This window comes from Sus scrofa, chromosome 7 (genome assembly GCF_000003025.6).
Source record: "Sus scrofa isolate TJ Tabasco breed Duroc chromosome 7, Sscrofa11.1, whole genome shotgun sequence".
NCBI lineage: Eukaryota > Metazoa > Chordata > Mammalia > Artiodactyla > Suidae > Sus > Sus scrofa.
This window is the reverse complement of record NC_010449.5, coordinates 30,787,616-30,812,103: the sequence shown is the minus strand read 5'-3', so window position 1 is coordinate 30,812,103 and position 24,488 is coordinate 30,787,616. Positions and strand designations below refer to the sequence as shown.

The 24,488-nt window shown below is 43.7% G+C and overlaps 2 protein-coding genes across 3 annotated transcripts in view; one reads left to right on the top strand and one right to left on the bottom strand.

Moving 5' to 3' along the window:
• Positions 333–12,112, top strand: TAF11 (TATA-box binding protein associated factor 11). 2 transcript variants are annotated; one of them, NM_001184894.1, is made up of 5 exons: positions 336–605; positions 5,744–5,892; positions 8,874–8,961; positions 9,320–9,416; positions 11,278–12,112. In NM_001184894.1, exons 1-5 carry the CDS (start codon positions 435–437, stop codon positions 11,406–11,408), a joined length of 636 nt encoding a protein of 211 aa, NP_001171823.1. In that variant the 5' UTR covers positions 336–434; the 3' UTR covers positions 11,409–12,112. The 2 variants fall into 2 exon arrangements, with proteins under 2 accessions (XP_005656280.1, NP_001171823.1); XM_005656223.3 differs by lacking the exon at positions 9,320–9,416 and having other exon boundaries at positions 333–605; positions 11,278–11,334.
• The window catches only part of UHRF1BP1 (UHRF1 binding protein 1), a 68,493-nt gene continuing 56,150 nt past the window's right edge, over positions 12,146–24,488 (bottom strand). The window contains 6 exon segments of the mRNA XM_021098612.1: positions 12,146–17,584; positions 17,711–17,819; positions 18,251–18,513; positions 21,786–21,936; positions 22,020–22,174; positions 24,060–24,256. Coding sequence (XP_020954271.1) covers positions 17,346–17,584; positions 17,711–17,819; positions 18,251–18,513; positions 21,786–21,936; positions 22,020–22,174; positions 24,060–24,256 — 1,114 coding nt within the window. The 3' untranslated portion in view covers positions 12,146–17,345.

The following is a 24,488-nucleotide window of genomic DNA, read 5'->3' as shown; positions in this document are numbered from 1 at the left end:
CAATTGTACTGCCTGAGTTTACCCGGTAGCCACAGGGAGTACAACGGAATTGAGTTTCCTCCCGTCCCCAAGATTTCTTCTGAGGAAAGAGAATGAAGGACAAGAGTTAACTGACATTGCGTTTTTAGAAAGACGGAAAGGAAAAAGACGCCCTTCAGTAAAAAGCGCAGCTGTCCTTTACAAATACTGGTTTCCCAGGGTGGAAAATACACAAACTGAGTTCAGTACCCTCAATTTTCCCTCTCCCCACCGCCACCAAATCAAAACGGAGCCCTGATGTCCTCTACACGCGCCTGTAAATGACCCCTCTAAGGAGCGGTGTGGGTGACGTCATCGCAACGCGACGACAGGAAGTGAGCTCCTGGGCTGCTGTGCTGCGCGGGGTCCCGAGCTCCTAAGCCCTCGATGTCCTTTCCCCTCTCCTTCTGACCGCGATGGATAATGCTTGCGAGTCGCCCGCGGAAAAAAGTGGAGAAACAGGGGAGGCAGATGAGATGGCTGCTGCTCCCGGGGCTCCCGGGGTTACGGACACGGACGGAATCCCGGAGGAAACGGATGGAGACGGAGATGGGGACTTGAAAGAAACCGCGGCTGAAGAAGGCGAGGTAGGGAGAGATGTGTCCATGAGGCCGGAGTTGTGTCAGTGGCTTCTCGACAGGCTTCCTGGTTGGTCCCAAGCTAGGATAGTCGAACTCACCCTGACTCTTTAGCTGTGCAGTCGCGGGGTTGCGGGGAGAGAGAAGACAAAAATCTTAGTACCGCTTAGGTTCTAAGGACCGAATACTGGATCAGCGTTTTTAATCCCTGCCCTTAGACATTTAAGCTTTTTCCCCACCACCAAGTTCCTGACCCAGCGGCCGGAAGTTCCCGGGCCAGGGATCGAACTGTCCCAGTGACAATCGCGGGATCCTTAACCTGCTGAGCCACCAGGGAACTCCTAAAGGAATTTCAAATAGCCTCTTGGTCTTCCTGGTGATGAAAATGGGGTTCATGCCACACTGAGACTTAAGACGAGAGCTAGAGCCCAGGCTTCCTAGAACCCTTTTCACCACAATATAGTTTCTTTAAGGTATTGCTTAAGCATAGTTATCATTATAGGTTACAAAGTTGTTAAAGGGAACTTGGAGGTAGTTACTACTTTAGTCACGTTGTTACCCGCTTGGGACATTTAACTCCTACCAGTGACCTTGGTGCTAATCTCCAAGGGTCACTGTGGCATAAACACACCAAATCTATCAATTGGGCCACCCAAGAGTTCAGCAGTGTTGCTTCCTGAGCATCAAAGGACCAGAATCTCAGTGTTCTCCGGGTTTCATTTCTAAAGATGAATCTTGAGGTCATAGAGCTAGAATTCCTGGATGAAGTTGTGTGAGATCATGGGTTAAATGAAAACAGCCTTTCAGGGCATGAAGTTGCATCAAAATATATAAAGTTGAGAACTTTTAGAAAAACATGGAGGAGTTCCCGTCGTGGCGCAGTGGTTAACGAATCCGACTGGGAACCATGAGGTTGCGGGTTCGGTCCCTGCCCTTACTCAGTGGGTTAACGATCCGGCGTTGCCGTGAGCTGTGGTGTAGGTTGCAGATGCGGCTCGGATCTTGAGTTGCTGTGGCTCTGGCGTAGGCCGGCAGCTACAGCTCCGATTCGACCCCTAGCCTGGGAACCTCCATATGCCGCAGGAGCGGCCCAAGAAATAGCAAAAAGACAAAAAAAAAAAAAAAAAAAAAAAAAAAGAAAGAAAGAAAAATATGGAGTTCCTTGGTGACACAGTGGTTAAGGATCTGGTGTTGTCACTGTAGCAGCTCCGGTCACAGCTGTGGCACATAATCAATCCCTGGCACAGGAACTTTCACATGCCATGGTTTGGCCAAAAGGGGGAAAATTTTAAATAAGTGGAAATGATATCAAAGACAGAATTTGAGTAATAATTAGCTTAGGACAGTAAAGAGCTCACTGAATACAGAAATTTACACCCAGCAGAAGATTAAAAAAAAAAAAATTTTCATGCTTCTGAAACACTTTTAAAAATTCATCATATACCATACCACAAAGAGAAGCATAATTATTTTTTTTTTTTTTGTCTTTTATCTTTTTAGGGCCACACCCGCAGCATATGGAAGTTCCCAGGCTAGGGGTTGAATCAGAGCTGCAGCTGCCAGCCTACACCACAGCCATAGCAACACGGGACCCTTAACACACTGGGTGAGAACAGGGATTGAACACACATCCTCATGGATACTAGTCAGGTTCGTTAACCACTGAGCCATGGCAGGAACTCCAGAAGCATAAATTCTTAAAAGTAGAAATCATAACAGGCCATATCCTGTTAGTACAATGCAATAAACCTGAAATTAACAATGCAAACTTCTCCCACCCCCATCCTGCCAAAAAACTAACACCTGAACACTTTAAACTATTTCTTAAAAGCCAGTGGATTAAAGAAATTAACAAAGAGAATACCACATCAAATCCTATGGGATTTTACCAAAACTTTATTTAAAGTTTAGTCCATAGCCTTACATATTTTAACTAGCAAACGAGAGATATTGAAAATAAGCACCTAACTCAAGAAACCATAAAGAGAACAAGATAAATCAGAAGGATGTAGCAGCAGGCAGATATTAATGAATAGTTCTTAAAAAAACAAACACTAAAATTAAGACCTGATTATTTGAGGGAGTTCCCATGTAGCTCAGCAGTAATGAAGCCAACTAGGATCTGGGAGGATGAGGGTTTGACGCCTTACCTCACTGAATGGGTTAAGGATCCACCGTTGCTATGAGCAGTGGTCTAGGTTGCAGACTGCACCATCGGATTTAGCTTTGCTGTGGCTGTGGTGTCGGCTGGCAGCTATAGCTCCAATTAGATCGCTAGTTTGGGAACTTCCAGATGCCACAGGTGTGGCCCTAAAAAAGACAACAACGAAAAAGACCTGATTGTTGAAATATAAAAGTACAACATTATGAAATAAGAAAGGGCTGTATGGACTGATATGGAGATATTTAAGCTTTAAGAAAACTGAATGTTAAAGTTTAGACCAAGTAATTTTGAAAATTTAAGAAAAATAGCCCATTTTTAAGAATATTGGAGTTCCTGTTGTGGCTCAGCGGTAACAAATCCAACTAGTATCCATGAGATGTGGGTTCGATCCCTGGCCCTGTTCAGTTGGTTGAGGATCTGGCATTGCCGTGAGCTGTGGTGTGGGTTTCAGATTCGGCTCAGATCTAGTGTTGTTGTGGCTGTGGTGTATGGTCGGCAGCTGCAGTTCTGATTTGACCCCTAGCCTGAAAACTTCCACATGGTTCGAGTATGGCCCTAAAAAGCAAAAAAAAAAAAAAAAAGAATATAAACCACCAAAATTGATGCACAAAGAGGTTAGAACATTTGTATAAATCAGTAACTAGAGAAGAAATTGAAAAGGTTATTAAAGATTTACTACCTTCATTCACTCTCATCTACTTCTCGTATTCCTGTATGAGTTGAATTGTGAGTTCCTCTGTAAGGAAAATAGAAGTTAAATCCCATTAATGAGGTTTTTTTGTATCCTTAGATTCTCTATTAAGTTGGAGAGGATGAAGTATGGATTTTGATTTTGTTGTTTTATTAAACACATTAAACATCTAGTATGAGTAAAACAATGTTAAATGCTTATGTGGGTAAAGAATGGCCATCATTAAAAAGTGTACAAATAACAAATGCTGAAAAAGTGTGAAGAAAAGGGAACCCTTCTACACTGTTGGTGGGAATGTAAATTGATGCAGTCACTATGGAAAACAGTATGGAGATTGCTCAAAAAATGAATAATAGAGTTGCCATATAATCCAGCAGTCCCACTCTGGGGAATATATCCAGACAAAACCATAATTTGAAAAGATATATGCACTGGTATGTTCATAGCAGGACCATATACAATAGCCAAGACATGGGAAAAAACCTAAATGTCCATCAACAGATAAATGGATAAAGAAGATGTGGGATGTATATACAATGGAATATTACTCAACCATAAAAAAGAATGAAATCATGCCATTTGCAGCAACATGGATGGACCAAGAGATTATCATACTAAGTGAAGAAAGAGAAAGACAAATACCATATGATATCACTTACATGTGGAACATATTATCAAATAGAAACAGACTCAAAGATACAGAGAACAGGCTTATGGTTGCTAAGGGGAAGCGGGGTCAGGGAGGGAAGGATTAGTAGTCTGGGATTAGCAGATGCAAACTATTATATGTAAAATGGATAAACAACAGGGTCCCACTGTATAGCACGGGGAACTATTTGATATCCTGTGATAAGCCATAATGAGAAAAATATGGAAAAGCATATATTATATATATATATGTATAGCTGAGTCACTTTGCTGTACAGCAGAAATTAACACAACATTGTAAACAACTATGTTTCAGTAAAATTTTTTAGATGCAAACTATTGCATTTAGAATGAATAAGTAATGAGTTTTTAATTTTTTTTGGTCTCTTTAGGGCCGCACCCCTGGCATACGGAGTTTCCCAGGCTAGGGGTTGAATTGGACCTATAGCCACAGCAACACAGAATCTGAACCGCCTCTGTGACCTACACCTCAGCTCACAGCCACACTGGATCCTTAACCCACCAAGTGAGGCCAGGGATCAAACCTGCGTCCTCATGGATGCTAGTCAGATTCGTTTCCACTGAGCCACCATGGGAACTCCAAAATTGTTTTAATTTTTAATGTTTATATGAGGAGAGATAAATAGACAAAACTGTCTTCAAGGGAGTTCCTGTTGTGGCGCAGCAGAAACAAATCTGACTAGGAACCATGAGGTTGCAGGTTCAATCCCTGGCCTCACTCAGTGGGTTGGGGATCTGGCATTGCCTGAGCTGTGGTGTAGGTCACAGACTCGGCTCGGATCTGGCATGGCTGTGGCTATGGTGTAGGCCAGCAGGTACAGCTCCAATTGGACCCCTAGCCTGGGAACCTCCATATGCCATGGGTGTGGCCCTAAAAAGAAAAAAAAAAAAGAAAAAACCATCTTCAAAAGTTCTGTCGGAGTTCCCTTGTGGCACAGTGGGTTAAGGATCTGATGTTGTCATGGCAGAGGCCCAGGTCGCTACTGTGATGTGGGTTTGATCCCTGGCCTAGAGAACTTCCATATGCTGTGGGTGCAGCCAGGAAAAAAAAAGTTCTCACAGTCTAGTAAAGGGAACTTAGTATTTGCATGATACAGAAGAATTGAGAGATAGCAAAGAGCACTACATGTGGGAGAAGCGCACTTAAAAGTTCCTAATTCAAAGAAACACTGCTTTGATGAGAAGGTGCCTCCTTTTTAATATTCTTTCCACATGGAATCATCATCAGTAAAGAGATCTATAGATTTAGAGGAAGAAGAGCTGGCCAGATTTCAAGCACTTTTCTGATATGCCCTCTAAAGAATGAGGTTAGAAGAGTAGATTCAGGGGGAGAGTGATTTTTCATGATCCTTGGCATTTCATTGCCCTTGTAAACAGACACTAGAACTATGATCATAGCTAACCTGGAAAACTGGATTATTTGGGTTTTCTTTCCACAGCTGGTCTATAAACTCCTTTAGGAGTGATAGTGTATCTTATACTTAATGGTACAACCAATACCTGGAACCAAAAAACTACGGAAATAAATGCTTTCGTTGTGTTGTACTGAGAATGATGTCTTCTTACCTTACCCAAATCTGGAAAGTAGGCCAAATATATAAAGGGTTTCTTTTGTCTTCTTAGCTCAAGAGTCAGGATATCTCAGATTTAACAGCAGTTGAAAGAGAAGACTCATCGTTACTTGCTCCTGCAGCCAAAAAATTGAAAATAGATACCAAAGAAAAGAAAGAGAAGAAGCAGAAAGTGGATGAAGATGAAATTCAAAAGATGCAGTAAGTCACTTTCTGATCTTTCCCCTTTCCAGACTCTAACTTAACTACACAAAATTAATACATTTTCCTTGGCCCTAAATTTTTTTTATTTTTTAAACTCAAAAGAAAATAAATCAATTAATACATTACGTTATATTATAGAAAATATGTAAGTAAAAAGAAAAATATCACCTTACCACCAAAATAAACACTGTTAATATTTTGGCGTAAATTTTCCAAGATATTTTCTTATAAAGAAAAAAATATATAATTAAAAATTTCGAAGATGTTAAATACTGTTTGTAACCTGTATTGACATTATATGTGGTAGATGTTTTCCATGTCAATAGTTATACTTCTAGGTCATAATTTTTTTTTTGCTTTTTAGGGCCACACCCGAGGCACATGGAGATTCCCAGGCTAGGGGTCCAATCGGAGCTACAGCTGCCGGCCTACACCGCAGCCACAGCAACCCAGGATCTGAGCCACGTTTGAGACCTATGCCACAGCTCATGGCAACACCAGAGCAAGGCCAGGGATCGAACCCGAAATGTCATGGTTCCTAGTCGGATTCATTTCCACTGCGCCACAAGGGGAACTCCTAGGTCATAATTTTCTTAAAAATGGAAATAGCTGGAGTTCCCGTCGTGGCGCAGTGGTTAACAAATCCGACTAGGAACCATGAGGTTGCGGGTTTGGTCCCTGCCCTTGCTCAGTGGGTTAACGATCCGGCGTTGCCGTGAGCTGTGGTGTAGGTTGCAGACACGGCTCGGATCCAGCGTTGCTGTGGCTCTGGCGTAGGCCGGTGGCCACGGCTCCGATTAGACCCCTGGTCTTGGAACCTCCATATGCCGTGGGAGCGGCCCAAGAAATAGCAACAACAACAACAACAAAAAGACAAAAAAGACAAAAAAAAAAAAAAAAAAAAAAAAAAAGTGGAAATAGCTTATTATGTTTTCTGCTTGTAAAAAAGTAGTATGGGTTCATTGCAAATAATTCAGGAAATAAAGAAAAATTGATTACCTATAATCCTACCAACTAGAGTTTACCCAGAGTATATATCTAGGTATCTACATTTTCGGATATATTTTTTCAGTATTTGATATATATAGCTAATTGTTTTCATGTCAGTAAATATGCCCATAAATCATCTTTTTTTTTCCATTTTTGGCCGCCCTGCACCATATGAATTCCCAGACCAGGGAGCAGATCCAAGTCACAGTCTTGACCTGAGCCACAGCTGTAGCAATGCTGAATCTTTAACCCACTGTGCTTGGCTGGGGATCAAACCCTGTCCAGGCTCTCCCAAGAGCCTCCAATCCCATTGCACCACAGCAGGAATTCCCATAAATCGTCATTTTTAATGGCCACGTTGTATTCCTTTATGTGGATGAACTATAATTTAACAAAAACCCTTTAGTTGTTTTCTTTTGTTTGGCTTTCTTTTGCCAGCATGGTGATGAACTTCTTTGAGCACATCTTTGCATACTTGTCCATTTACTTCCTAAAATAAACTCCTAAAAGTATAATTGGTAGCTTAAATAGTATAAACACTTTCAAAGAATTTTCATTCCCATAGTTCTAGATTTTCTCCAAAAAGGTCATTCCATCTCACACTCTACCAGCATGTATGAGTTTGTGTCCTCGATTCTCAGTAATACCCTTTTTATTTATTTATTTATTTGTTTGTTTGTTTGTTTATTTTTTTGGGGGGTCTTTTTGCTATTTCTTGGGCCGCTCCTGCGGCATATGGAGGTTCCCAGGCTAGGGGTCCAATCGGAGCCGCAGCCACCGGCCTACGCCAGAACCACAGCAACGCGGGATCCGAGCCGAGTCTGCAACCTACACCACAGCTCACGGCAACGCCGGATCGTTAACCCACCGAGCAAGGGCAGGGACCGAACCTCATGGTTCCTAGTCGGATTTGTTAACCACTGCGCCACGACGGGAACTCCCTTTTTATTTATTTTTATTTAGTTAGTTAGTTAGTCTTTTCTAGGGCCACACCATTGCATATGGAGGTTCCCAGGCTAGGGCTCTAATTGGAGCTGTAGCCGCCGGCCTATGCCACAGCCACAGCAACTCGGAATCTGAGCTGCATCTCCAACCCTCACCACAGCTCATGGCAATGCCAGATCCTTAACCCACTAAATGAGGCCAGGGATTGAACCCACAACCTCATGGTTCCCAGTCAGATTCATTAACCACTGAACCACAACAGGAACTCCATACCCTTCTTGTTAATACTTCTATCTAGTTTACAAAAAATGTTAGTCTTGTTTAGTTCATCATTTTAATTTCTTTACTCAGTACTGAAGGTTAATTTTTTCCTATTCAGCTGTATATTAAGAGCTAATTTTTTTTTACTGTATATTAAGAGCATTCACCCTTTTCCATATATCTTATAAATTTCTCTCAGTCTGTTAATGTTGCAAATTATTGGTTTGAATATAAATTTATATATTAAATTTTTACCATTAATGTGAAGCGTAATGAGGTGGCATGATGGGAAGAGCACGTAATGCTGAAAATATAATCTAAGTAGTGTAATTCAGTGACCCAACGTTGTTTTTGTTCTGGTGGAGTAAGAAAGGGACTTGTGTTTCACTTATTGTCAAATTCCTTAAGAGTAGAGCTAATGTCTCTACCTAATATTTTCATAAGCAGTAAGCCTGATACTATTGACCCCTTGAAAAATTCGTTTTCTAAATATCTGAAGAGGAGTTCCCCTTTTGGCTCAGCGGGTTAAGAACCTGAGTAGTATCTATGAGGATGTGGGTTTTATCCCTGGCCTCGCTCAGTTAGTTAAGGATCCAGCATTGCTGTGGCTGTGGTGTAGGCTGGCAGCTGCAGGTCCAATTTGACCCCTAGTGTAGGAACTTCCTTATGCCACTGGTGCAGCCCAAAAAAGAATATCTGAGACTAGCTTTTATTGACATAATAATATGTATCTTAAGCATTCATTCTTATAACCAAACTTAATTACCTGAATCTTTGTCTAGAATCCTGGTTTCTTCTTTTTCTGAGGAGCAGCTGAACCGTTATGAGATGTACCGCCGGTCAGCCTTCCCCAAGGCAGCCATTAAAAGGGTAAGGGTGGACTGCGTACTGCACTTCACTTCCATCAGCTGTGAGAACTGAACTAGACTCGAGAGCTATGCTCATTGGCATTTTAAAGGGAGGTGTTAAGCAAAATGGTGGAACATTTGGGCAGGAAAATAAAAATAACATGCCCCTCAATAACCTGGACAGTAGTGGTTTTGTGTTCTAGGGATAGTGTCTCAACAAATAGAACAGGCCATTATCCACCTGAATCCTTGTTTTTTTAATCTCCATTTCAGCATCCAGCCTTTAGTGAACTCTTTTTCAGTGCAGCGCTCTTATGGGCACTATGTTCCAAAGCCAGTCCCTGACTACCTTAACCGCTGATCTTTGTTCTTCTTTCAAGCTGATCCAGTCTATCACTGGCACCTCTGTGTCTCAGAATGTTGTTATTGCAATGTCTGGTATTTCCAAAGTTTTCGTCGGGGAGGTCGTAGAAGAAGGTGAGTGGTAGTAATCTAAATACTGGATTGAACCTGTGGTCATCTCCTGTCCAAGACTGTCTATACGGGGCGGGGGGGGGACGGACTTATTAAGGCACCAGTGGTAGTTTCCATTTATATTAGAAGTTTCCATTACATTAGGGGGAGCTTTGTGTTCAGGAGAGTGTGAACATGATCCCTTGAAAGTTTCAATCTTGGGAGGCCTGGAAACACCTAGGACATATCCCTTCCTGATTCCTGTCCTCAGCCTAGGGTGACAGAAGCAGACTTTGTATTTTTCTCAAATGGATTTTGCTCATTTCTAAAGCTGCCATAATTAGATTCAAAAAAAAAAAAAGAATCACTAGGGAGTTCCTGCTTTGACATGGTGGGTTAAGAATCTGACTGAAGGAGTTCCCGTCGTGGCGCAGTGGTTAACGAATCCGACTAGGAACCATGAGGTTGCAGGTTCGGTCCCTGGCCTTGCTCAGTGGGTTAACGATCCGGCGTTGCCGTGAGCTGTGGTGTAGGTTGCAGACGCGGCTCGGATCCCGCGTTGCTGTGGCTCTGGCGTAGGCCGCCGGCTACAGCTCCAATTGGACCCCTAGCCTGGGAACCTCCATATGCCGCGGGAGCGGCGCAAGAAATAGCAACAACAATAACAACAACAACAAAAAGACAAAAAAAAAAAAAAGAATCTGACTGAAGCATCTTGGGTCACTGCAGATACGCAAATTTAATCCCTGGCCTGAGACAATGGTTTAAAGGACCCAGCATTGCCACAGTTGTGGCACAGGTCACAGCTGTAACTCATATTCAGTCCCTGGCCTGGAAACTTCCAAATGCTGCAGCTGCAGCCACTTAAAGCAAAAACAAAAAGCAGTCACTGGGGCTGACCAGTGTGGTATGGTGAGTAGTTGTCACTGATGCAATGACCCCTGGGAACTGTCCTCTTCCCTGGCTGCTGCCCATGCTCATCTCTTGCTGGTGAAAAGTTTATTTTTTTAAGAAGATATGTTTTAGACTGTTGCCTATAATAAAGCCTGATATGGGATATTATGCTAAAGCTAACATGATATATTTTAGAACATTCTCTTCAGAAGGGAAAATGGGGAGTTCCTGTCATGGCTCAGTGGGTTAAGAACCCGACTAGTATCCATGAGAATGTGGGTTCAATCCCTGGCCTCACTCAGTAGGTTAAAGACTCGGCATTGCCATAGGCTGTGGTGTAGGTCGCAGATTCGGCTCGGATCCAGATTTTTTTTGTTTTGTTTTGTTTTTTAACCTTTTCTAGGGCCGCTCTTGTGGCATATGGAGGTTCCCAGGCTAGGGGTCTAATCAGAGCTGTAGCCGCTGACCTACCCCACAACTCATGGCAACGCCATAGCCTTAACCCACTGAGCAAGGCCAGGGATCGAACCTGCCACCTCATGGTTCCTCGTCGGATTCTGCGCCACAATGGGAACTCCTCGTATCCAGCTTTGCTGTGGTTGTGGCATAGGCTGGCATCTGCAGCTCCAGCTCTGATTTGACCCCCTGGGAACTTCCATATGCCACAGATGTGGCCCTAAAAAGACAAACAAACAAATAAATAAATAAATAAATAAATAAATAAATAAATAAATAAAAGAAGGGAAAATGTCTTGGTTTATTTCTTTAGCAAGCCTAAGAAGAGTTAATGAGGTCTCAGTGAGTTAAGATCTGGCCTTGTCACTGCAGCAGCTCTGGTTGCTGCAGTGGTACAGGTTCAGTCCCTGGCCCGGGAACTTTCACATGCTGCGGGTGTGGCCAAAAAAAAGAGTTAATGAGAATTAGACTCAAAAGAATTGTGATTAGGAAGCTCGTGTGTAATAATGACACTTTCTCCTTGACCTCTGTTTAGCACTGGATGTGTGTGAGAAGTGGGGAGAAATGCCACCACTACAACCGAAACATATGAGGGAGGCTGTTCGAAGGTTAAAGTCGAAGGGGCAGATTCCCAACTCAAAGCACAAAAAAATCATCTTCTTTTAGACTGAAATCTAGAAAGACCTATTACTGACGGAAGAAGTGCTGGTTCCAGGCTTCGTATTGCATGAGACTTTCTGCACTGGTGCTTTAGTATCTCAGTCCTCCAAGGATTCCATGATGTTTTAATGTCTTTCTCAAACTCTGATATTCATTACACCTAGAAGAAGGCATGCAGCCTGTTGCCTTGACTTGGGACCCCTGAGGGCCGTTGAAGGCATCCAGCTCTTACTGGCTAGTTTGAAGAAGGGTACATGGGCCTTAAGCATCTTCTGGATGAGGGTGCTGTTTTCAGAAAGAAAACCTTTCCAAAACGGTTGGATGGTTTCACATTGAAGCCTGAAGCTGCAATGACTTAGGTTTTTCTTACATCTGGTTTTAAGTAAATGAAGCAACCGGAAACCCTGGACTTGTGATTCTACCATGAAGGATGTGGTGAGAGCACAAGTAATGGTTTGGTTTAAGATTCTTCTGTGAATTTTGGCGAGTGGTCATTAAACTGTTTTCCTCCTTGCTTGTGTGTATGTTCATTTTCTGTCTAGCTGGTTGGAATGGGGAGGAGTTCATTGTCCTTTTATGGAATCAAAACAAGGCTTGGCTTGGCTTTCTTTGTGTGTGAAAATTTGAGCCCTCCAGATTTCCTACTAGAACCATTAAAATGTTATCTCATAAAAGAATACTCAAAGTACTTAATGTAAAAGCCTATATGTTTTAATTCCTATAAAGAGATATACCAGAACCAATACTGTTTAATAAGTTTAATTTGCTTTTTTTCAGATGGTTCACAGAACCAGTACACTCAAGGTTTGATTAGATATTGCAACATTAAAATTTCCCAGTACTGACCAGTATTCTAGTTCATCAGATACATTCTTATTGTTTTCCTCAAATAGAGGGGAATGGAGTGACCTTTTATTGACAGTGATTAGCAGTAGTAAGGCTACTGTACTATAATTGGCAATCCCCAAGAATTTTTTCCTCTCTATCATTCAGTGTCATAGGGAGAGGGGTTTTGAGGCTGTTCTCTTTTGCAGCTTTCCTGAGCATGTCTTAGTAAAGATTCCAATTCTGTTTAGCACCCTGAATGGGGGAAACAGCTTGGACACATAGAGTTGAGCAAATCTGGGTTTTAGTATTTACATTAAAACTCATGGCTTTAAACATGTACTTAGCCAATGGAGAAGACACTTCAGTGGTGCATTCCACAAAGAAATAAGACTGTAAGACTCAGGCTAAATCACAACCAAAAGGTAAAAGGGGCGGCGGGGGGTGGGGGGGACCAGCTATTCTCTCAGTTCTAATAGGAAACTTTTTAACTGGTTATAGGAACTATACCTATTGTAATTTGAGATACTGGATACTGAAATTTAGAAATAATTAGGAAGAAAGTTCACATCCCAAGTCTAGACACTGAGCAAAGCCTTATAGTTGAAGGCTCTAAGAGTGCTTCCCCTTGTACCTGTTGTAAGAGAAGGAGCTACTAGCCATACCTCCCCGGAGGTGAGTGGGAATAATCCTATTCTAGCGAAGGAGGGGAAAGCTACTGGGGAAGGCTGCTGTCCCTGGAAGGATGGTACATCCACACCAGAGTCTTGAAACATGATGACTATGGTAAACCACAAGGCAATGACCCAGCTTTTACAGTCCTCAAATACCCAGATGTCATCCTGCAAGTTTGTGCAGCAATGCTGCTTCTGTAGTTTTGTGATATTATAACTGACTCTAGAAGTTTATCCACGTATTAAATAAGGGAGAGAAAAACCAAACCCTTACTTTAAAGTTTTGGAATGGAAAGTTCCCGTATCACTATGTTCAAACTAGCTTCTTTCCACTACCCCTTGAACTAGCCTGAGGGGAAACTAATGTAAAAGGACCAAATGGAAGCATTTAAGTTATGGGGTGAGGGGTGGTTTACTGCTTGTACACTCCAGACGCAGAACCATTCCTTCCAGAACCATGACAAAGGTTGAGGCCCATGGCAAAATGAGGGTCAGGCTAAATATAAAGCAAAAAGCAGCCATCATGAGAACAGAACCCATTCATCTTAAGTCTAATAAATGAGGTTAATAACTCCAGTGGGTTGAAAACAGAATTTGAGATTGAAAACCACCCCTGCAGCTCAGCTAAGGGAGATTTCACCAGTCCATGTGCGCTGACACGCATCTTCGGTGCATCCATGTAAACAGGAAATCTGGACAATCAGATGATACGTACTTGTAAATGCTTCACAGCCGAAGTAGTGATGTGCGGTGCCCGAAGTTTTTGAGGGATAGTGGTGCTATCACACCAGACATTTTCTTGAGGTATTGTTATTTCTTGTTCACAGAGTCTTAGAGCTCCAAGGCAGGAATCGGAAGCAGTCCAAAGGAGATGACACTATTTTTTTCCCTCCATCTTTCTCCTTTATATTTATCCTAGGGACTACCAACCAGGTGACATTTCATTATGAAAAAGTCTTCCTTTCCCCAATGACCAGGAGTATGAAGTTATACAAGATGATTTTTACTAAAATTCCATGGGACAATGACTCCTACCACATTTCCTGACAAAGGACTTCAAGACACAATGGCCAAAGCTGTCACATAAGGGAACTCAAATTCTAGGGCTCTATTCATCCCATGGACAAGCGTTCCAGAGGACCCAGAAATCTGACAGAGCTCTGGTCAATGGTCACTAACGGGCTGGCCTGAGTGCCAGCCAGGTTTGTTTCTGCTGCCCCACACCAAGCACAGGCTTAAAGCGAAGGTATACCAAGGAACCCTTTGCACGGAGGGGTGTGATGGGTAGGAGAGGAGGGGAAGGGAGAGAACCAGAATGTGATTTTAGAGGTTCCCGTTGTGGCTCAGCAGTAACGAACCCAACTAGTATCCGTGAGGATGTGGGTTTGTTCCCTGGCCTCACTCAATGGGTTAAGGGTCCAGTGTTGCTGTGAGCGGTTGTATAGGTCGCAGACGTGGCTTGGATCTGGCGTTACTGTGGCTGTGGTGCAGGCCCACAGCTGCAGCTCTGATTCGACCCTTAGCCTGGGAACTTCCTCATGTCTTGCATGTGGCCCTAAAGAGACAAAAAAAAAAAAAAAAAAAAAAAAAAATTGGACCAATTCAGTTGAAACTAAGGCTGAATGAGTCTATCTTCTAGCTACCAGCTTCCCCGTGCACCCACCAAGAACATTAGAAACGCCATACCTGAGAAGACCGTGATCTTTTTGTTCACTATTCTGCCTTTGGAAGAAGCATGAAGGGGGAGTTTGTGGAGGGAAGCAGGCAGCTTCTCTGCCTGGGTATCACCAAACAGCCCTAGCTTTGGAAAGCCGTCATACAAGGATTCCTCTTAACCCTGTACCTATATAGACTCCATCAGCACCACTTCCTGCCAACGAGCTTCGAAGTTTCTGATTTGCTACAAGAAGTGCTTTCTTTTACCCAAGGCTACCAGGTAGTCCTAGAGCTCATATGCTGTCCCTGCTCTTGAGTGAATATTTTGACCTGACACTACCCTCAGCTTTCATCTTTCCAGAAAAGGGGCCAACAGTTTAAAGATGTGTCCTCACGTGGAATTATCTCCACTCAATGATAACTTCCTGGACCTCTCCTCCCTTCACCATATACTTTGTAAAAAAGGTCATGAGAGGCCCACAGATCATTAAAGACATTATCATGGTCTTGCCTGAGGCACTGTTTTCCACCGCACTGGTCCCTGTGCTCTTCCTGATGAAGCAGCACACGGACCCTTCCTCACTCTCGGCAATGCTTAGGTTTCTTTCCTGAGTCCTCGCAGAGCTCACTGGTTGCCGATTCTCCCACAAGTGCATCACCTCACACTCACCTGTCACTTTCCTGAGTATTCACAGCGCAGTTTGTGAATCTCCTGTGATTTCACTTTTCTTTCTTTCTTTCTTTTTTAAATCTCTTCTGGTTTATTTTTCAATGCCTGGAAGTAGTGACATTTGATTTGCATAGTAATATCCTACTTTCAGGTTATTTATAAAGTTCTTAAATAAGGTTAAACCAAGTATCAACCTCTAGGAAATTACCCTGTTAATATCCTCTCTAGAAAGATGTTTATTCTTAAGTCTCTAAGTTGTTTCCTAAGCCTGACAGAATATTTCCCATAATCTCATAGTAATTAGTGTTTTTAAAAGTTGCCTCAGTGAAGAACGATGACAAAAATTCTTTAAGTCTGAGCAAATTAGATCTTATTCCTTCTTGAATGCATGTTTCTTTTTATCCTCAAAAAACTAGAACATACAAGTCAGGTGTGATTTCCCATAAAGGAAAGAAACCATTTTATCTTTCCTCTAACAGGTCGTGTGTGATTAAGGCTTTAGTGACACTACTTTACCATCTTGCCAACACAAGGTGAGTCAGCTGATGAGCTTCTGTCCAATTAACACAGCTTGGAGCATATCGCAGAGCAGTAAGAATGAAGACAGAGTGCTGGGAAAGAATTAAGTAGGAAGGAAAAAGGGGGAAAATACCTCTTTTATCAGGCAGGGGCAAAAACGTAGCTGGGTTGAAGGGTTTGTTTTGTTTTGTTTGACTTGAGTCAAAATAACACGATTTTAAAGAGCCACAGTGATAGAGAGGGATGAGAGGCAACAGGCCGAGATGTTTATGTTACAGTTTAAAACATATTTTCAGCTCCCAAACCACCAAGTGCTAAGGACAATGCTGGTAGAAACTCATAGCGCTGGGGAAGCAGATGTGCCAGGGAGCCCAGGGAGATGGGAAATGAACTCTGGGGTGCAGCTGTGGAAGACAGAGAGGACTCGGCAGGAACGGGGGGCCCAGCACCAAGCTCCCTGTGGACCCCATCACATCATGCCTCCAGCCTAACTCAGAGTGAATATTTTCTCCTTGACCGAGATTACAAACAGGCTGTGTTACCGACGATGGGAAGGATGATACAAGTGAGCCGCTACTGCTGTTTACTTCCTACCGCAGCATCGCAAGGATGAAGGTATCACAGAAAGGAAGCTTGACCCTGGAAAATCTGATTGTAATTCAGCCAAGACTGTATGAGCTTGGTTTCCTTTCCAAAAAAGGCAGAATCCATGTCTCACTTACTCTCGTCCCTCCCCTGGCTCCCACCCTGCTGGCTATTTCCTGTTCCGTTCTACCACCATGGCCGCAGCTCAGGCCAAGGACTTCTCAGTCCACTACAGGAGGCTCTGGGACACAGCATCTTTGGTGGCTTGGTGGGTGACTGGGGAGATGGCTACTCTGCCCTGTTTGTACAGGTTGTGGAGGAAGCAAATGTCTCTGCCATGGAACCAGGCGGTGAAATGACCCTACAGTGTTGAGAAGATGCCACCCAGTGCACAGAGGGCCAAAAGGCTTTATACAGGCAAGACGTGATGCTTGAGCCACACACAAAGCTGCCCCCAACTTCCGGGAAGGTGGTCATGCTTCACCCTGCCTCCCACACAAGTCAGCACAGCTGTAGAGAGGACACCGCCAAAAGCGGTGAGCCTCCTCTGCCGACCTGACCTGTCCAACACTGGTCGGCGCCTGTCGCGGGTGGTGCGACTGCTGGTGATCTCCTCCTCTCTCCGCAGCACAGATGGCTGAGCCTCTGCTGTCAGAGCTCAAAGAGGGGGTTATATTTCCTAATCTCCTGAAGAAGTTTTTCTTTATCCTGGTTGGCCTGAGCCAATGCTTGTTTAGTTTCTATAAGTTCCTTTTGTAGGGTAGGCAGTTCTTTCACCTGAGAAACAGTAAGTAATTCACAGTTAATGAATAAGGTAACACACTCGCAAAAACACCTAATAAGGGAATGAGGGGGAAGAATTCAAGCAGGACAACCCAAATGTTTTGGCCAATGATCAAGAGAACCTGACCAGATCTTTTCTAGGAGCCTAATCCCCTCTTCAGGGCTCAGTGGTTACAGGGATGGCAACAGATGAAAGATGTGGTTAGCACGCATTTGCATCCAGCTCCTGATTTACTTCCTCAGTTCAGCACTTCTAGAAGCTGCTGCCAGGTGACCAGAGCCCACCACCCAGCTGTACATGGCACAGGCAACATTTTCAGCCCTCTGGGTGATTACAGCCCCTAAGGGGTCATGGGAAAGGTACGGCTCAGCTAGGTCCTCCCCTGCGGGCACCAGAAACACCTGTTCTTTGGGGGGCTGCCTCTTCTCGCTTTTCAGAACTTCAGCTGATGGTCTGTCCTGAGCAGCAGCTAGAAAAAAAGTAAAGGTTCTAAATCACAAACTGCTGGCAACATGCAGACAATTCCTAGTTGTCACCTCTTCCCTTACAGGGGAAAAAAGGCAGAGGAGCCAGGAGGCTGTCAAGCCCAACTCACCACCGATGTGGAACACACCATCATCACTGCGCTTCAGCACGACATGCTCCATGGCCAGAGTGATGGGGACAGGGCCTGGAGATGTCGGATAGATGGGGGGGATATCATCCTGCACAAAAGAGGGAGACCACGTGATGTCCTGAACCGGCTCAGAGCAACTGAGGTAACAAGCCAGCTTCCCCGTGGAGTTGAAGCACTTTTATGTCACTGTGTACCCATGCATCCTTGCAGGGTGTGCGAGGCACAACTGAGCCTCTCCCACTCTGGAGACGGTGAAACTGAGGCTCTGACAACCTAATGTGCTTGCACAGTCATGCTGCATGCCACAGGTTAGGCTAGAGATAAGGCCACCTCACTGAACCCAGGAATTTTGCCAGTAACACATATTTGTGTACTATACTAAAACCGACAAGGAAGGCTAACATGCATTGCCTCACTGGATCCTCATGTTTTACATTGACAAGAAAAGAAGTTAACAGCTGTCACTGCCAGAATCCCTTGCCTGACAAAGTCTAGGGTAAAACCCGAAGTTCCTCTCACCTTTAGAGTAATCCTGGAGTTCAGGAGCTCAATCTTCATGGGAACTACCACTGGGGTCTCCTCGTCCTCCAAGAAAGGCCCCAGGCCATTGAGCACCGAAGTGAGCAGCTCAAGGTCACAGCCACGGAGCAAGAAATGCAGGAAGCCATTCTGTGCAGCCAGCAGAGAATGAACAGCTGCACCAGGGCCCACCTCAAAGCGAAGGCCCACAGCTGGCCTGATGTGGTCAGTCTTCAAAGTTGAGGATTCTTGACAGCTTGTGCCTTTGACAAGAAAGGCAGGAAGAAAACATTAATTAATTACCAGCCAGTGATTGTTGTAAGCACTTTATATATCCTTAATATGCATAACAATCCTATGCCAGAAGTATTATTATCATCCCCATCTTAATGATGAAAGAACTAAGGCACAGAGAATAATCTGACTAACTTGTAAGTAACAAGGATACCATGCAGGAGTTCCTGTTGTGGCGCAGCGGAAACAAATCTGACTAGGAACCATGAGGTTGCAGGTTTGACCCCTGGCCTTGCTCAGTGGGTTAAGGATCTGGTGTTGCAGTGAGCTGTGGTGTAGATCGCAGATGCAGCTTGGATCTGGTGTTGCTGTGGCTCTAGTGTAGGTCATCGGCTACAGCTCTGATTAGAACCCTAACCTGGGAACCTCCATTTGCCACAGGTGTGGCCCTAAAAAGACAAAAAAAGTGGGGGGGGATTTGCATATAGGCAGCCTGACTGCAGATTGTGGGCTTGGCTAATTTGCTATAATGCCTCTCATGGCAGAAGGGAAATTAAGGACCAATAAAAAGCAGGCCTTGCCATGAATCTGAGGCATTGGGCTAATGGCCAAGGGAAAGCTCTTAAAACAGAGGACCCTCGGAGTTCCCACTGTGGTGCAGTAGGTTAAGAATGCAACTGCAGGGAGTACCCATTGTGGCACAGGGGAAACAATTCGGCTAGGATCCATGAGGATGCAAGTTAGATCCCTGGCCTCACTCAGTGGGTCGGGGATCTGGAGTTGCTGTGAGCTACAGTGTAGGTTGCAGATGTAGCTCAGATCCTGTGTTGCTGTGGCTGTTGTGTAAGTCAGCAGCTGCAGCTCCAATTCGACCCCTAGCCTGGGAACTTCCATATGCCATGGTTGCGGCAAAGGGAAAAAAAAAAACCCAACTGTATCGACTTGGGCCGATATGGAAGCATGGGTTCAATCCTCTGCCTGGTGTAGTGGATTAAAGGATCCAACATCACTGCAGCTGTGGCACAAGCCACCGTTGCGCTCAGATTCAATCCCTGGCCCTGGAACTTCCATATGCTATGGTGCAGCCATAAAATTCAATAACGAAAACATAGAGGACCCTCAACTCTTCTCCATTTGAATGTCCCTTCCCTCCTCCAAGTCTTTGTCTTCTCATGTCTGACAAAGCCAAGCAGGAACTATGATAATTTCCTGAAAGCTGTATAAAGAACAATCTCAGGTGTAGTAGCCAAGGATATGGAACAACTTAATATCTCTATATAACTGCAAATTGGTGCACTATTTTGGAAAACCAGTTGGCATTATCTAGTAGAGTTAAAGCCATACCTGCACTAATGACCTAGAAATTATATTCCCAGGAATATAAACCTGGAGAAACTCTGCAGCATACATATCAAAGACATGCACAAGGAAGGGCATGTCAAGACAACCCTATTTGAAATAGCTAAAAACAAGACAAAACTGGAAACAGCCCAATGTCTGTTCAGAACAGATTGAAGAAGTAAATAGAGTAATGGGTTCAAGGGATATTTGGGGAGTGATGGTGATGGTTGCAGAACTCTGTAAGCTTACTAATATTTATCAAACTGTATGCTTACAATGAGTGAATTTCATCGTATACAAATTATACCTCAAGCAGTTTTTTGTTTGTTTGTTTGTTTTTAGGGCTGCACCCGTGGCATATGGAGGTTCCCTGGCTAAGGTTCAGATTGGAGCTGTAGCCACTGGTCTACACTACAGCCACAGCAACGCAGGATCTGAACCGAATCTGTGACCTACACCACAGCTCACAGCAATGTCAAATCCTTAACCCACTGAGCAAGGCCAGGGGTCAAACCTGTGTCCTCAGGGATGCTAGTCAGATTTTTTCCCCTGAGCCACAGTGGGAAGTCCTCAAGCAATTTTTTAAAAAGCAAAAACTGGTATATTTCTACAAAAGACTATTATAAAGTAGTGAAATGAATGAATTATAACTAACTCAACAACCTAGAGGAATATCATAATACTTGAAAGAAGCTAACAGAAAAGAATACAAACTATAATTCCATTTAGAAAAACCTGAAGGAGTTCCCGTCATGGCTCAGTGGTTAACGAATCCGACTAGGAACCATGAGGTTGTGGGTTCGATCCCTGCCCTTGCTCAGTGGGTTAAGGATCCGGCGTTGCCATGAGCTGTGGTGTAGGCTGCAGACGCAGCTCGGATCTGGCGCTGTTGCTGTGGCTCTGGCGTAGGCCGGCAGCTGTAGCTCCGATTAGACCCCTAGCCTGGGAACCTCCATATGCCGCAGGTGTGGCCCTAGAAAAAGGCAGAAATTCCCAAAAAAAAAGAAAAGAAAAGAAAAACCTGGAAACCTGCAAAGCTAACTAATACATTGATACAAACACCTGCAAAGAATTGTAAAGTAAAACAAGAGAATGATAAATACAAAATAGTGATTCCCTCTGAAAGATGAGAGGCAAGAGAGGGAGAGGGGATAAGGGGACTTCAAAGTTAGTCTTGCTGTTCTATTTATTAAACTAGGCAATGGGAACAATGAGTTCTTTGTATCGCTAATATTTTACACTATGTATATATAAATAATAAGTATTCTTTAGTATCTACTCACTTTTTTTTTTTTTTTTGCTTTTTAGGTACGTTCCCACAGCATATGGAAGTTCCTGGGTTAGAGGTCGAATTGGGAGCTGTAGCTGCCAGCCTACACCACAGCCACAGCAACGCCAGATCCAAGCCAAGTCTTCGACCTACACCACAGCTCACGGCAACGCCAGATCCTCAACCCACTGAACAAGGCCAGGGATCGAACCCGCAACCTCATGGTTCCTAGTTGGATTCGTTAACCACTGAGCCACAACAGGAACTCCTCTACTCAATATTTTTTTAAAATATTGTTTAAAACAAAGCATAAGCCCAGATTTTCCCCTGTTATCTTTTAGAGTATAAATGATAATTCATATCAAAGGACCTAACCAGAAGTTCCCTGATCAGAAACAGCTTGTTGTTGGCAGCCTCACAAACAAACAAGTGAACACTGTCCTCATGCATAAGCTTCGTGAGCACCTGGGAAGTGAAGATGGAGAACAGCCTGCTGAATGCAAAGCCCCAGAAAGAGCTCCGGGAGGCCCCTTGCAAGAATCAGGCTTCATCAGAATTCTTCCTCCCCCAATGGCTGCTGGAAAGAAGGCCCAGGGTAGCTGCCCTTGGAGCACAGCGCCAGGAGCAAATTAAGCTATGGCTGCCTCAGAACAATCCCACCAGCTCTCTTGGAATGGGCACCATCCTCACCCGGGCACTGTCCATGCAGGAACTGCCAGAGTCCCACGGTGCCCAGCTGCTGGAGGGTCAGCTCCTCTGCCTGCAGGGCCACGGTCAGGTCCTCACCACGTAGTTCAATCCCCAAAGACACCGCATTCACCTTCAGGACCAGAACTGAGACCTGTAAAAGCAGACTCTCTCAGTGGAGTCCCAGGCTTCCAGCTTAGAGCCTACCCTCCACAGAGAAGAAAGCAGAACCCTGACCAGGTGAAGATTGAGGTCCTCCCCACTGGGTGAGACAGAACTGTTGGCCTCTGGTGACGCCTGGCCATAACTATCCACAACAGGGCTCCCTTGAACACCAGCACTGTCTATGACATTTGGCAGAGATCCTGATGGAAGAGATTCTGGACCAGACTCTGCATAAAAAGATAACAGAAGAAAGTTAAAAAGTTCTATTCAAGTCCAATCTCTAAAAACAGTGACAACTGTAAAGGCAAAACAAAACATTTATGAGACAACTGGAAATTGAATACTAACTAGATATTTAATGAATTAGGGAATTATTGTTAATTTTTAAAAGTATGATAATGGTATTTGGTCACATTTTTAAAAAAGTGTGTAAATGGAGGCAACTCAAGTGTCTATGGACAGGCGAATGGTTAAACAAAATGTGGTAGAAACATACAGTAAATATTAGCCTTACAAAGGAAGGAAATTCTAACACATACATGCAACATAAATGAACCTCAAGGACATGAAGTGAAATGAGTCAGTCCCAAAAGGACATACACTGTCTGATTCCATTTACACGAGGTACCCAGAGGGACAGGAAGTAGAATGGTGGTCGCCAGGGGCTGGGAGAAGAGGGAATGAGGAGTTACGGTTTAATGGGTAGAGGGTTTCAGTTTTGCAAGAGTTCTGGAAACAGATAGTGGTGATGGTTGCACAGTGATCTGAAGATATGTAATGCCACTAATGTTTAGCTTAAAAATAGTCAAGATAGTAAATTTTATGCTATGTATATTTGACCATAATTTTTAAAAATGTTTAATATTTAACAAATTCTGTATATTCTAGAGATGCATATTTATGGATAAAATGACATGGTTGGGATTTTCTTCACATTAATATGAGAGTCAGGAAAGTGAGCAGAAGAACACATGAAACAAGATTGCCATGAGTCCTTACCTATTAACCGAATCTAAGTAATGGGTATATGAAGGTTCATTATTTTATTCTGTCTTTTTTAAAATATTTGGATTTTTCCATAAAATATTAATAACACAACAAACATCCAGCTTAATAAATAGTGCTTTCTTTTTTTTATTTTATTTTCATGTAGGTTTTTTTTTTCACAGCCACACCTGCAACACATGGAAGTTCCCAGGCTAGGGGTAGAATCAGAACTGCAGCTGCCAACCTATAGCATAGCCACAGCAACACCAGATCCAAGCCGAGTCTGTGACTTACAACACAGATCACAACGCCGGATCCTTAACCCACTGAGCAAGGCCAGGGATTGAACCCACAACCTCATGGTTCCCAGTTGGATTCGTTTTTGCTGCAACATGATGGGAACTCCCATTTAGATATTCTTAAGGGATGATTTTAAAAGTCCTCATTTCAGTAAGCTGAAGGAACCAGTGTAACTCCTGGCAGTGATTAATCTAATTACCAAAAGTTACTTGTTTATCATAGACAAAAAGCTCCTAGTTAATTTTCCAACAATAAAATACATAGTTAGACAAAAAACAGACAACAAACTCAACAAGCCACTGACACCAGCCGCAGAGTTAGTCCTACTGCTAGGGCTACAAGCTGTAAGACTAGTGCTCTCTTCTTTGATCTGAGTCTTGTTCTGTGGTAAAGGTCAAGTACTAATCAATAACCTAGAAGATGTGGGGATAAAGTCAGAGCTACAAATCCACTAAAATTTCTTTCTCATTTTGGTTTTGTTTAAGAAAATGTCTAGGGAGTTCCCGTTGTGGCTCAGGAGGTTAAGAACCTGACTAGTCTCCATGAGGATGAAGGTTTGATCCCTGGCCTTGCCCGGTGGCTTAAGGATCCAGCATTGCCACAAGCTGTTGCAAGGTCACAGATGCAGCTCAGATCTGGCATTGCTGTGGCTGTGGCGCAGGCTGGAAGCTGCAGTTCTGATTCAACCCCTGGCCTGGGAACGTAAGGCCCTAAAAAGGAAAAAAAAAGGTCTATCTCTGCTCCTTCTGACCCTGATGGTCTGAATACAGCAGCAGGAAGAACCCTCTCTGAGCTCTACAACTCTGCCGGCCTGCTTCCACCTACCAGACTCTAAGAGCATCACAAAGCTCTCACTGCCATCACTGTCCACAGAAATCCGGTCTTCAGGGCCACTGTTATCCAATGAAACACCATCAAATGACTGCTGAGATACTGTCCTCTTCATGGAGAAAAATCGGAGTCGGGCTGCACCTCCACTTACTGGGGCTGCCACCCCCTCATCTATCTTGGCCACGGGCTCCCTGTTTAAAAAACAGAAACAAAAACCACAAATGAGGCTTAGGAGTCATGCTGTTCCATTCCCTTGCAATACCATTCTTTTCAGCCCAGTTACTGTATCCATAAACTTTGATGTCAACTATTACCTGCTATAAGTCACACTATATTTCAACTGCTAGCGGTTCCGAATCCTCATATTCCAGTCTCTCAAATTGCACAAGCAGTTCTCCCATATCAACATTAAATGTGATGGTT

What these genes read in the sequence shown, in the direction of transcription:
- TAF11 (NM_001184894.1), top strand. Translation starts at nt 435, where the DNA reads ATGGATAATGCTTGCGAGTCGCCCGCGGAAAAAAGTGGAGAAACAGGG. An exon ending in CCGCGGCTGAAGAAGGCGAG is followed by an intron (nt 606 to 5,743) that starts GTAGGGAGAGAT and finishes TTGTCTTCTTAG; the next exon opens with CTCAAGAGTCAGGATATCTC. An exon ending in GATGAAATTCAAAAGATGCA is followed by an intron (nt 5,893 to 8,873) that starts GTAAGTCACTTT and finishes ATCTTTGTCTAG; the next exon opens with AATCCTGGTTTCTTCTTTTT.